The sequence below is a fragment of the Procambarus clarkii genome, chromosome 46 (genome assembly GCF_040958095.1).
Source record: "Procambarus clarkii isolate CNS0578487 chromosome 46, FALCON_Pclarkii_2.0, whole genome shotgun sequence".
NCBI classification, from domain to species: Eukaryota; Metazoa; Arthropoda; class Malacostraca; order Decapoda; family Cambaridae; genus Procambarus; species Procambarus clarkii.
This window is the reverse complement of record NC_091195.1, coordinates 17,521,708-17,535,536: the sequence shown is the minus strand read 5'-3', so window position 1 is coordinate 17,535,536 and position 13,829 is coordinate 17,521,708. Positions and strand designations below refer to the sequence as shown.

The following is a 13,829-nucleotide window of genomic DNA, read 5'->3' as shown; positions in this document are numbered from 1 at the left end:
GGTTTAATAACTGAACAGAACTTGCTTCAGATGATGTGACTACTGTACTGGTAAACATTATGTGGGGCAGTCAGCGCTGCATTCCCAGTATTTATATAAATAGCCTCAGATTTGGGGCCCCCACTCCGTAGAAACCAGGCCCACTGTATTTGTATGGAAAGTTAAAATACCAAATATATAAAGCTGGAAGTGGTGAAGGAGTTACAGGAAGGACATTTTGATATGTGTACTACTGTATGTTTATGATGGCTAATGCTTCCCGACCCATGAAAGTTGGAAAAGAGGTAATGATTAGAATGTGTTATTTAGCGAGAATCAAATCAGTGTCGTACGAGGGGTTGGACAATAATATAAACTGATACTCCCACACACACACAAATACAGTACCCAGGCATATATTATGTAATATTTGTGCTGTACTATAGTGGAACTGGTTAAAAGCAGTACAACATTTAATGGAATAATATATACAAGAAATCCTAATTATTTATAATATTTCAACTTTTAAGTAGAGCCGCTTTATTTTTGGGAGGGGGGGGGGGAGTCTTCTCTCTACAATGTGCAATGTGTGTCCTCATATTGTGCCTACTTATCACAGAGGAAAGTCCAGTTTGTTAAATTTTGTAAAATCCTGACCTACTCTGTAAAGGCTTACAGAATATTTGTAGCTTAGGATTTTATTATGAATACAGTTTGTACTGTAGTAGAATTATAATTCATAAAAATAAATCCAAATATCCAATTTAATTATATTTAGAGACAGTAGTCATGAATTCCTGGCCGTACCAAGACATTTGCAACAAGCTTTATTTATACCTATACAGACCAAGATTGTTTAATGTACAAACATAAATTCATCGTATTTTTGAGATATTGTGTTTAATGGACTCTCTCTAAAAAAAACAATAATTTGTCAATAAAAGACAAAACTAAGCAAGGTTCTGTAATTGATAAAGCAAAGGGTATGGCACGTTTTGTAGCATGTCATACACTTGTATCACGTTAAAGTCAAGATGGAAGTTAGTAGAGGCAAGCAACATTTTGTTTTAAATGCAAGATGCACTAGACAGTAACCCTGATGTTTCCCTGTCAGTCCATCCTGACTGGCCAACTATTATGCTTGGCCTCTTGGGTTCAGGCACTTGTTGATAACTTCTAAAAGGTGAGGGTTTTCCAGTGCTGCAGCCACACGTTCCTTGTCATTCAGCTGCTTGTTTATGGCGTGCTCGGAGGCGTGGGTCCCGGGCGAGATGCACACGTCCACTTTAAACCTGTAGATGAATGTAAAATAGAAACGAGTTATACAGTACTGTAAATAACCAGGATTGTACCTACCAATTAAACCTAGCTGCCATTTTTAACTGCTAATATTCAAAATGTATTTTTATACAGTCAAGAATTATGATTTTTTTAGGCTACATAAGATATCTAAAATGTAGAACACATTTCAGTGAAATTTTGTTTTTAAATGACTTCTTAAATTGCATGATTGCACAAACCTGGGCGGCAGAGCTTGGAATAGTTTGAGACGGATGCTGAGGCCAATGAGGGAAGCCATACTGCAATGGGGGATAGTGGGTGTGAAGTGCACCATCACTGAGTTCTTGGCGTCGTTCACCTCGCACTGGTCCTCCTCTACCTGTAACAAATAAGTGATATAAACAGTAGGGGAGTCACCCTTTTAACTATGAATTCTTAACACTGAAGATATGCTATACATATTATACCGATAGACTAATATTTCTAGATATTTTTAAACTACAAATTATTTCCAATCTAAGTAGTACTTAGATTGTAAATATTATTTCCAATCAATTGGAAATGAATAATGATTGGAAATATTATTTTCAGTCAAATAAACAATTATGACTAATTCCTGGCTATCCTGCACCTCAGTTGCCTTATGCAATAAATAATAAAACCTATTTTACTGTAGGTAATAGAAATATTTTGTTGATACAGAATGGTTGCATCACTTATGATCTAGAAATGTCGTTCTGGAACCCAAACATATATTTTTTTTTTTTTTTTGCAAGAGATTTCCCAAAAAAATCCAAAATCAAAATTTTGAATTTGTCATAGTACAGGTATAAGAGAGTGAACAGTATATGAGAGGTGGTAGAGAATAATGCTGGATGGAGTCATCTGGAGAGTGACGACAAGACAAACTCGCTAATAAACACAAACTAATAACTTACAACGTTCAACTCTTCCAATGTTAGCGGATGTTCCGGATCGCGTATATTCCGCACCAAATCAAAGACTTCCCTGGCATCAAAGGGGTCATAAACATCGTCGTCCCAGTCTGTTGAACTCTCCACTCTCTGACTGGCCTTGGCAAAAACCTGTGGGTTAACATTCTCAAGTCCTCCTTTTCCAGTCATTTTTGCCTTTGTATTGTTCACCTAGAAACAAGAAAATATAAATTTAATATGATTTTAAATGTAAGCAATAGATTGTAAATCTTTCACTCACTCTACACACTGATGCCTCGGGGGAACACCTTTCTTCAAGGAGCAGCAGCCCATAAAAATCTTCTCTAAATATTTCAGATACTGTAGTTTAAAGTTTTCAGACTAGAGGACACACCTTAAACATTATACACAGCATCCAACACTGGTTTCGTTACCATACCAAGTTAACAACTGCCAATTTCTTGCATTGAAAACCCCGAGGATTGACTCGACTAGCGAAAGGGGCAAGATAAAAACTTGCGTACAATAAAGAGTTAATTCACCATCTCTCTTACTACAGAGAACTCACCTTGTTCTCACCGAAATTAGTTTCTTGCACTCTTCTAATCACTATCCTGGCCCGTTTTCTGATTACCAGGTGGACTTTATCCACATGATAAATCATGATTATCCACATATTTATCCACAATGTACAAGAATGTAATGTATGTAACATGATAATCATCACCGGGCGGGGAAACATCATCAAAGAACAAAGGTGAGCACCAGCATGCAATGCTACAAACACGGCGTTCATCCAATCATTACATCATCTACATTACTTATCACAAATAAACAAGAACCAGCAGATGCTAACAATAACAGCCAATTAACTATTTATACTCACAATGTATAGTACAGTAATGGGAAAATGCTCTTGACACCAAAATAAAGTCTTCAAGTTCCCCACTTTGCTATTGTGTGCATGAGGACTCGGGGGATATCAAGAGTGTACGCAGCCTCTGGGGACTGCAGACACGATCGCACAACCTGTCAGAAGGAAGATATAATTCACTGTAATGCCAGTAATGGTAAATGAATGTTTCTTTCTTTACCACTTTCATGGGGCAGGGAGACATTAGCCCAAGAAACTGAACAATAACATACAGTAGTGAAAGGTTACAGATATTTACAAACTATATGCGTATCACGTGTCCATTCTTGACGTCATTCACAGGAGTATAGAGCATCTGGGATACAGGAAAGCACCGTCACACTCCAGCAGTTGTCCACAGCAGCAGCCCACCCCTTCACAAGACCAAGTATATAGTGCTCTTCGTGCACCACCACTCCAGCAGTCATCCACACCATTTCAATCAGCAAATATATAAAAGAATGTTTATAAATGCGTGTGTCTGTCCAAGGTTGTATGCCAGCTGCTTGGGGCTAGCCTCGCCCAACTTTGCAGGGGTGAATGAACTGGGGTACAGGATGAACATAGGCTGGTTAGAGTTTAGGTTCTTCTTGAAGTTATCTTGAGGTAATTTTGTGGCTTAGCGTCCCCCACGGCCCGGTCTTCGACCAGGCCTCCATTTCTTACATTACTCCACTAAAATCAAACATTAATTCAGTACAGTATTACATTTTATGAGACAGATGGTGAGAGTGGGAGATGTTGGAGAAAGGTGGAGAAAGGATGGAGAGAAGAGAGGGATGAAAGGGAGAGTCTTGGAGATGAAGGGAAGAGAAAGGGAGAGGGGGATAGAAACCCCCCCCTAGTGAAATATAATGGAAACTGGCATTTCAATACAGTACCTCCCCATAAATACAAAATTACCAACAGAAAATTGTGTTAAAAAACTTGATAAATATTCAACCGCAAGCACCATTCCGGGAAGAGGGAGCTGGTAAAATAGTTTTACTAGCTGATCAATCAAGGAATGGACAAAAGATTCCTGGAAGCCCGACATGATGGGCAGGTACAGTAAGCTTCAAGGGTCCTGAGTAGAGGAGATAACTGTGCCAGTCAAGGGTTAACAAGCCTCTGGGAGAAGGTACTCGCATGCTACAAGTTAGCTCAACACTGTGTTTAGGAATGAGTCAGACTATCTGAAGACAACAGACAAAAAAGTATTATAAATGCACCTGTGCTGCTCTGTCCTTCAGGCTGTACAGAGGGATGCAAATGTAGACGGGGATGTGGAGCGGACTTGCTTGGCCGACCAGCTGTTGCCCTTCTCGTAATGCAGGCTAAAGAAAAAGTTAAGAAAATTCATGAACAAATGTTCTAAATGCAATAATGCAACCCTCCTTTACTATTCAATATGAACTTTATTAAAGGTTTAAGTTTAATATTTCAAATTCTTGGTGAAAAATTCTGAACTTTATTAGAATTTCATAACCAAAAGTTTATTAGGTCATGAAAACTGATGAGGAAAGTGTCTTTAGTTTTTGGTTCGACTGGACATCTATAGAATACAATAAATCTTGCTCATGGCACCCATCTCTTGCCAGTTAATTTCTTCTTCTCTTTACTTATACACATAAATGGCCACACATGGCAGTAAACTGAGAAAATAAATGTAAAGATTTTCAATGAGGTGCAGGAGACAGCTACTGACATACCAGAACTGCAAACGATTCTTTTGCATACCGGTATACTCTGTACCTTTCAATTATTTGAACTTTGATACTGTAGTTATTTATACAAGTTAGTGTCTTTATAATCTACTTATTTCACTATATTTTGTTGGGTGGAGCCTTGAGGTACTCGATGAATGCATAATAACGTGATAACACAGGAACGTCTTTGGGGTCGTATGTAAAGTTTGGACTGACTACCAGTTCAGTGCCTCCAGATTCCTAGTAGATCCAGGCGGATCTCAAGTTGTGCAGCCTTTAGCATACCGTAGTCTACTGGTTAAGGTTAAGTCTGGGGTTACCCAGGATGCTGGTTCGATCTATGTCCTGCTACAAAGATTTACTCAAGGTACTGCTACTAACCTAGTAGAAATTCATAATTTTTATCAACTTAATATATATAAAATTTCATAGAAGCAAACATAAAATGCATTTCAACAATCTCTCATGGATGCAAAAGATGAATAGCACTAATTCAAAAATGTCGCGTGACAAAGATTATTGTGAATACAGGAATTGTGGGCATAGCGCTCCTCCTGTAATACACTTAGGTAATCATTACTCAGTAACTGCCACGCCACCACGAGGGTGGGTCAGAAATGAAGGTTAGCACCAACTTGCACAAAATACTAAAGACAAAAATTTGTTTCAATGGAATTTACCCAATGAATTCCAGAGGAGTCTCTTTAAACCAAACTGTTTAGAGCAAAGTGTGTATTAAGGGCTATTCCAACGTAAAGATGCCAGTACAGTACGTGGACAATGTCACCTTCAGAAATCACAACCTCTTTATAACAAATCGAAACACATTTTCTATTAGATCACCACTGAAATGTGGATATATGTCTGCATCCGTGAACATTCACAATGAAATCTGATAAAAGCTTCATACAGCAATTCCCGGTAATGAAAATTTGTCTCCATTTTTGTATATTCTTGAGCTTTTAGTAGTAAATACTGTTCTAACTTTATTATATTTTGTGTCAGTAAAAAGCAATAAAACAATTTAGTTGCAGTACCAGTATCTATTTCACTAATTACAAGTATTTTTTGGTACTAAATGTTCACTGTACAGTATTAGCAAACCGGTCTTTAAACACACACATACAACACATGCCATGCAACATACACATGTTCAACAAAGATTGGTGCTCACACGGTACCTTGGGGTAAAAGACCTCCTCCGAGTTGACCACAAGGGCGGCAGTTGTCTCGGAGTCACGGAACACCCACGGGTGTGTAACGAACGTGTTGATCTTATAAATTTCCCCTGGGGCTAGTACCTAGGGCAAAAAATAATACAATTTCAAATAAAAACAGTACGAGATCGACGAAGGAAAGGAAATCATTTGATTATATACAGTATATTGTTTCATGGAAGGGATATGTGGCCAGGCTTACCAACCTGCTAGAAGCAAGGCTGCCACTATACCAACCTGCCAGAAGCAGGGCTGCCACTATACCAACCTGCTAGAAGCAGGGCTGCCACTATACCAACCTGCCAGAAGCAAGGCTGCCACTATACCAACCTACCAGAAGCAAGGCTGCCACTATACCAACCTGCCAGAAGCAAGGCTGCCACTATACCAACCTGCTAGAAGCAAGGCTGCCACTATACCAACCTGCTAGAAGCAAGGCTGCCACTATACCAACCTGCCAGAAGCAAGGCTGCCACTATACCAACCTGCTAGAAGCAAGGCTGCCACTATACCAACCTGCTAGAAGCAAGGCTGCCACTATACCAACCTGCCAGAAGCAAGGCTGCCACTATACCAACCTGCTAGAAGCAAGGCTGCCACTATACCAACCTGCTAGAAGCAAGGCTGCCACTATACCAACCTGCCAGAAGCAAGGCTGCCACTATACCAACCTGCTAGAAGCAAGGCTGCCACTATACCAACCTGCTAGAAGCAAGGCTGCCACTATACCAACCTGCTAGAAGCAAGGCTGCCACTATACCAACCTGCCAGAAGCAAGGCTGCCACTATACCAACCAATCGCAGTGGCTAGACCATGGCATCAAAAAGAAACAGTATGGAACCGATACATGCATGTCGGCTCAAAGTTGTTCAAAATGGCAAAACTGTTAAACTGCCATTTGCTTCATTTGTCCAGCCTACACTCAACCACCACCAGATGTCCACATCTACATTTTCAACACAGTAGCAAGGAGCTGCCTATCTCACTATAACCAAGTGGAGAAATTTGAAAAGATTACTGCTGTGTAGAGTGTGTTGACATAGCCTGGCTGTATGTGGTCCTGTCCATAGGAAGAGCTGGCAATTGTCTAAGGAAGCCACTGAGTGCTCTAGCTCAGAAATAAACAAAATAAGCACCAATGAGTCCAGGGACTTGGGCCTGATCCCACTGATCTACTTCAGTATTTTCTCAAACAAGATAAATTCATAAGGTAAACCAAACAAATTCAATACTGAATATACAGCACAAAATAATCTACACTTAAAATTAAGTGATGAAATAATTAACCATACAGTACTTTGTATCTACGGTGGTTTCCTTGAAAATCTACCCACAAGACGTCAACATTTCGCTGGGTGCGGTTTATAAAACGAGCGTAACTCCGTTCCTGCAATACAAGAGGTTTACTGCATTAATATTTAGCACTCTGTAATTTATAGAGACAATATGTTCAACACGCTGTACATTTGGGGTTGAGTTCTCTCTAATATCAGTGCTGTGAACAATAACTTCCCAATTACAGTACTGTACTGTACTACTAAATACCTTGTTACACTAATTATATTTATCTGTTTTACCTGAGGGCCACTAACCCTAGTTACCTGAGGGCCATTAATCCTAGTGGCCTTGACGAGGACAGGAAGCCGGCGGCTTGTCTAAGGTCCCTCCATTTACCTTGATCATTTCCAGGTACATTTTAAAACTCAACACAGTTTTCGTAGTTACGGCTTTGGTGGGTAGGCGGTGCAATGGGTTAATAACCCTGTGGGTGAAAAAGCATCTCCTGTTCTCAGTCCTACAGTGTAGCTTGTTGAGGTTGAAACCGTTGCTTATTGTTTGTATATTGAATATTATGATGATGACTGTAATTTCAGTTAATCACACACTTTGCAGATATCTCAGGACCGAGACCACATGAGAAACTTCAGTTAAAAAGACAGTACAGGAAAAGAGTCGAGTATAGTGAAATACCCCCTTTTTTGGGCAGCACCTTGATAGATCCCCACAATCACCCTGTTGTCCTATTTTCAGTGTCCACCAGGGAATCCTTGGGTGAGGTGGCTGATTTCCCTGGGCTTCCAGTGTATCAGGCTGCCACCTGGTGGCCCCCTGGGAGAGTGGCTTAGTGCTTGTTTGGAATGTTCAGTCATTCCATGTTCCCAAACATTTCTTGGAGGTGAGGTAGTGTGTTTTGATGCCTTTCTCTGTATTTTTGCAGGTGGTTCACCTCAGTAATGAGATGATCTCTGATTCTTGCATGCTCCCCGACCAACTGAAGGGTCACGACAGTTTGAAAAGGTCACTGTTTCATATAGACTGGCTAGGTGACTTCAAATGCACGCCTGACTGCATACATGCAATGGGCTTTCAGCCTTATGTCTCTGAAGGAAATTGTTACGCTACTCTGAAGGTCACAGGAATCACATATGAGATCTGGATGTTGAGTCACTGCTCACCAATGTGCCAATGAATGAGATAATTGCAGTGATGACGGGCAAGGTTTATCAGGATTCAGTACACACACTTGACATCTCAGAAAGCACACTTAGGCATACTAAGCAAAACACATTAGGCCCAATAACATTGTAAAATGAACTTTGGAGAGCAAATTTTTCAGCGTCTTTCCCAAGTGAAGAACACAAGAGTTACAGAAAATTCATGCTAGAACCATATCAAAGCGTTTCGGGCCAACTGCCCGAAACGCTTTGCGTAATAGTGGCTTTAGGCATTGTATGTACTAGCTCTATCTATAAAGCCAACAAACTTTGTAAAATCTCTTTATGTATGTACCTTTGCCTAAATAAAAATTATTATATTATTATTATTATTATTATATATAGTATACTGTATAACCCTTTTGACCATATACAATAACACATGTATATACATAGAGTATGTATGTATGCCTTAATATATATTATATATGTAATGCATGCATGCATACTTTAATAGCAAACAAGACATAAAAGAACATACCGTGGAGGTGACAGAGCGTAGAGGCTGCTGGTGCTGCCTACGGCCTCGGGTGTCATTTAGTGCTTCATGAGCTTGTTCTCCATCAGCCATCACACACACACACACATCCTGACAACAAAGAGCACACCCACCTTAGCTTTGCAGGCGATGAGTCACAATAACGTGGCTGAAGTATGTTGACCAGACCACACACTAGAAGTTGAAGGGACGACGATGTTTCGGTCCGTCCTGGACCATTCTCAAGTCGATTGACCATTCTCAATCGACTTGAGAATGGTCCAGGACAGACTGAAACGTCGTCGTCCCTTCAACTTCTAGTGTGTGGTCTGGTCAACACCTTAGCTTTACCTGCTCACGTCTCCCCCATCCCTCCTCTCTTCACCCACACTCCCCCAAAAAGTTACGCCAAACAATTACACCCAACAGAGAGCAGATTAAACTGTAAACATTCATGAATACTGTATATCCGTTGCTTGCTTACTATCACAAGCATTTATCAATGAACAAAATATCAACTTCTATGACAAATAACTGGATGTGGAACACGAGCCTCAGGCTGGGCTCGGGGAGTAGAAGAATTCCCAGAACCTTTATTATGTCTGCCCGAAACGCTGCGCATGCTAGTGGCTTTACAAGAATTTAATTACTATGCTATGTATCCTCACAATCCTAATGTACCTTCTTGTATATATATAAATAAATAAATAAAAATAAATAAATAAATAAACCCTCTCCTGGTATTGTTTCCAGGCCAGCAAGATAAACTGTTTGAACAAAATACACATTTTGTGCTGCATGCCCCAAAACACATACAATTCTCTTGGTATGTTGTATTTTTGTATTTATGAATTTATGCTCAAGCAAAGGTTAGTACGACTTTCTCGGCTACAATGCAGGGGAACACCTTTACAAATTGTCTCCATCACGCCATTATCAGAGAAGGACAAACACTGGAGAATTCTCAAATCAGTTTTAAATGACCACCAGAAGGTCCGGGCAGCCATTGATACATACAGGGAATCGTGTTCCTGGGCTCGTCAGGCAAAACAAAACCCACACAAGATAGGTGATTATCAGGAGAAAGCACTAAGCCATTGTGACTACAGGTACAGTTTTCAGCACACACAGAGATCACACTAACGTGATGCATCAAATGAACAAATCCACAAGGGCCGTGACGAGGATTCGAACCTGCGTCCGGGAGCATCCCAGACACTGCCTTAATCGACTGAGCTACGACAGGGTAAAATTGAAGGGGAGCCTAACCAACCTACCCAAACCTAACCTAACCTAACCAACCTACCCAAACATAACTTAATATAACCTCTAGGCAACAATATATCTTGAATAATTTGTTCATCTTGGATAAGTCGCTCCACAACATTGTCACTTGGATCGTCGACTTCCTATGGCCTCTCATGCCACTTAGTTTCGTCAAATTTCGTTATAAACTTATATGATTTCAGAGTAAAAAAATTTGTGTTTCATGTTCTACATTCAACACCAACAATATAGTGAGCAAATATATCATATTTCTTCATTACTTAGGTAATGCTAGGTAGCTTTGGGTAATTAGAGGAACCGCATTAGGACAAAATGGGAGGATCTTCGGCAGGCTGTTGGCTTCCTGTCCCCGTCGAGGCCACCGGAGATATTAGTATTATCAAAAGAAGGCACAAACCTGCGAAGGCTTAGCACAATAGAAATAGTGACCCTCGGGTAAATATATAGTACACAACTGGTGTGAGACACCTCCCACACCTGATGTGTATAAAAACAACCCTTCACATATGGGGCTACCCCCCTCCCCTGGGCTCACATCACAGTACTCTGGGATCTCCTCCCCTCCTCTGGGCTCACATCGCATGTACTCTGGGGTCTCCCCTCCCCCCTGGGCTCACGTCACATGTACTCTGGGGTCTCCCCCCCCCCTGGGCTCACGTCACATGTACTCTGGGGTCTCCCCCCCCCCTGGGCTCCAGTGACATGTACTCTGGGGTCTTCCCCCTCCCCATGGGCTCACGTTACATGTAATCTGGGGTCTCCCCCCCCCTGGGCTCACGTCACATGTACTCTGGGGTCTCCCCCCTTACATACTTACGCCACCAATACCTTTTAAATAACAAAATACCCCCCAGACTTTGAGCACAAGTTACCTAGAGGCAATACTGAGGCCACTTGAGGACTGGAGACGACGGCGATTGTCTTGTTATTGAGAGCGACGGAACGAGGTCATCGGTGTTGTGGCTGAGGAGCCAAGTCAGTCACCCATATGGATGCCAGGCTGAGGAGCCAAGTCAGTCCCCCTTACGGATGCCAGGCTGAGGAGCCAAGTCAGTCACCCATATGGATGCCAGGCTGAGGAGCCAAGTCAGTCCCCCTTACGGATGCCAGGCTGAGGAGCCAAGTCAGTCACCCATATGGATGCCAGGCTGAGGAGCCAAGTCAGTCACCCATATGGATGCCAGGCTGAGCCAAGTCAGTCACCCATATGGATGCCAGGCTGAGCCAAGTCAGTCCCCCATATGGATGCCAGGCTGAGGAGCCAAGTCAGTCACCCATATGGATGCCAGGCTGAGGAGCCAAGTCAGTCACCCATATGGATGCCAGGCTGAGGAGCCAAGTCAGTCACTCATATGGATGCCAGGCTGAGGAGCCAAGTCAGTCACCCATATGGATGCCAGGCTGAGGAGCCAAGTCAGTCACCCATATGGATGCCAGGCTGAGGAGCCAAGTCAGTCACCCATATGGATGCCAGGCTGAGCCAAGTCAGTCCCCCATATGGATGCCAGGCTGAGGAGCCAAGTCAGTCACCCATATGGATGCCAGGCTGAGGAGCCAAGTCAGTCACCCATATGGATGCCAGGCTGAGGAGCCAAGTCAGTCACCCATATGGATGCCAGGCTGAGCCAAGTCAGTCCCCCATATGGATGCCAGGCTGAGGAGCCAAGTCAGTCACCCATATGGATGCCAGGCTGAGGAGCCAAGTCAGTCACCCATATGGATGCCAGGCTGAGGAGCCAAGTCAGTCACCCATATGGATGCCAGGCTGAGGAGCCAAGTCAGTCACCCATATGGATGCCAGGCTGAGCCAAGTCAGTCCCCCATATGGATGCCAGGCTGAGGAGCCAAGTCAGTCACCCATATGGATGCCAGGCTGAGCCAAGTCAGTCCCCCATATGGATGCCAGGCTGAGGAGCCAAGTCAGTCACCCATATGGATGCCAGGCTGAGGAGCCAAGTCAGTCACCCATATGGATGCCAGGCTGAGCCAAGTCAGTCCCCCATATGGATGCCAGGCTGAGGAGCCAAGTCAGTCACCCATATGGATGCCAGGCTGAGGAGCCAAGTCAGTCACCCATATGGATGCCAGGCTGAGGAGCCAAGTCAGTCACCCATATGGATGCCAGGCTGAGGAGCCAAGTCAGTCCCCCATATGGATGCCAGGCTGAGGAGCCAAGTCAGTCACCCATATGGATGCCAGGCTGAGGAGCCAAGTCAGTCACCCATATGGATGCCAGGCTGAGGAGCCAAGTCAGTCCCCCATATGGATGGCAGCCTGAGGAGCCAAGTCAGTCACCCATATGGATGCCAGGCTGAGGAGCCAAGTCAGTCACCCATATGGATGCCAGGCTGAGGAGCCAAGTCAGTCCCCCATATGGATGCCAGGCTGAGGAGCCAAGTCAGTCACCCATATGGATGCCAGGCTGAGGAGCCAAGTCAGTCCCCCATATGGATGCCAGGCTGAGGAGCCAAGTCAGTCCCCTTTACGGATGCCAGGCTGAGCCAAGTCAGTCCCCAATATGGATGCCAGGCTGAGCCAAGTCAGTCCCCCTTATGGATGCCAGGCTGAGGAGCCAAGTCAGTCCCCCTTATGGATGCCAGGCTGAGGAGCCAAGTCAGTCCCCCATATGGATGCGCCTGAGGAGCCAAGTCAGTCCCCTTTACGGATGCCAGGCTGAGGAGCCAAGTCAGTCACCCATATGGATGCCAGGCTGAGGAGCCAAGTCAGTCACCCATATGGATGCCAGGCTGAGCCAAGTCAGTCCCCCATATGGATGCCAGGCTGAGGAGCCAAGTCAGTCACCCATATGGATGCCAGGCTTAGGAGCCAAGTCAGTCACCCATATGGATGCCAGGCTGAGGAGCCAAGTCAGTCACCCATATGGATGCCAGGCTGAGGAGCCAAGTCAGTCCCCCATATGGATGCCAGGCTGAGGAGCCAAGTCAGTCACCCATATGGATGCCAGGCTGAGGAGCCAAGTCAGTCACCCATATGGATGCCAGGCTGAGGAGCCAAGTCAGTCCCCCATATGGATGGCAGCCTGAGGAGCCAAGTCAGTCACCCATATGGATGCCAGGCTGAGGAGCCAAGTCAGTCACCCATATGGATGCCAGGCTGAGGAGCCAAGTCAGTCCCCCATATGGATGCCAGGCTGAGGAGCCAAGTCAGTCACCCATATGGATGCCAGGCTGAGGAGCCAAGTCAGTCCCCCATATGGATGCCAGGCTGAGGAGCCAAGTCAGTCCCCTTTACGGATGCCAGGCTGAGCCAAATCAGTCCCCAATATGGATGCCAGGCTGAGCCAAGTCAGTCCCCCTTATGGATGCCAGGCTGAGGAGCCAAGTCAGTCCCCCTTATGGATGCCAGGCTGAGGAGCCAAGTCAGTCCCCCATATGGATGCGCCTGAGGAGCCAAGTCAGTCCCCTTTACGGATGCCAGGCTGAGGAGCCAAGTCAGTCACCCTTAAGGATGCCAGGCTGAGCTAAGTCAGTCCCCCATATGGATGCCAGGCTGAGGAGCCAAGTCAGTCACCCATACGGATGCCAGGCTGAGGAG

At 44.1% G+C, this 13,829-nt stretch overlaps 2 protein-coding genes across 3 annotated transcripts in view; one reads left to right on the top strand and one right to left on the bottom strand.

Moving 5' to 3' along the window:
• The window catches only part of LOC123770500 (F-box/LRR-repeat protein 5), a 28,124-nt gene extending 19,292 nt beyond the window's left edge, over positions 1-8,832 (top strand). Inside the window, exon 8 of the mRNA XM_045762434.2 lies at positions 8,233-8,832. Coding sequence (XP_045618390.1) covers positions 8,233-8,257 — 25 coding nt within the window. The 3' untranslated portion in view covers positions 8,258-8,832. The remainder of the gene's footprint in view (positions 1-8,232) is intronic.
• On the bottom strand, positions 931-11,316 carry LOC123770503 (MIP18 family protein galla-2). 2 transcript variants are annotated; one of them, XR_006774349.2, is made up of 7 exons: positions 11,147-11,316; positions 8,991-9,098; positions 7,312-7,401; positions 5,978-6,097; positions 4,320-4,424; positions 3,082-3,224; positions 2,266-2,405 (listed from the first exon to the last, which is right to left on the bottom strand). XR_006774349.2 is itself a non-coding variant. In XM_045762442.2 (4 exons), exons 2-4 carry the CDS (start codon positions 2,382-2,384, stop codon positions 1,115-1,117), a joined length of 483 nt encoding a protein of 160 aa, XP_045618398.1. In that variant the 5' UTR covers positions 2,385-2,405; positions 3,082-3,224; the 3' UTR covers positions 931-1,114. The 2 variants fall into 2 exon arrangements, 1 of the variants encoding a protein (XP_045618398.1); XM_045762442.2 differs by lacking the exons at positions 4,320-4,424; positions 5,978-6,097; positions 7,312-7,401; positions 8,991-9,098; positions 11,147-11,316 and adding exons at positions 931-1,271; positions 1,500-1,639 and having other exon boundaries at positions 2,199-2,405.
• Positions 11,317-13,829: the final 2,513 nt, after the last annotated feature.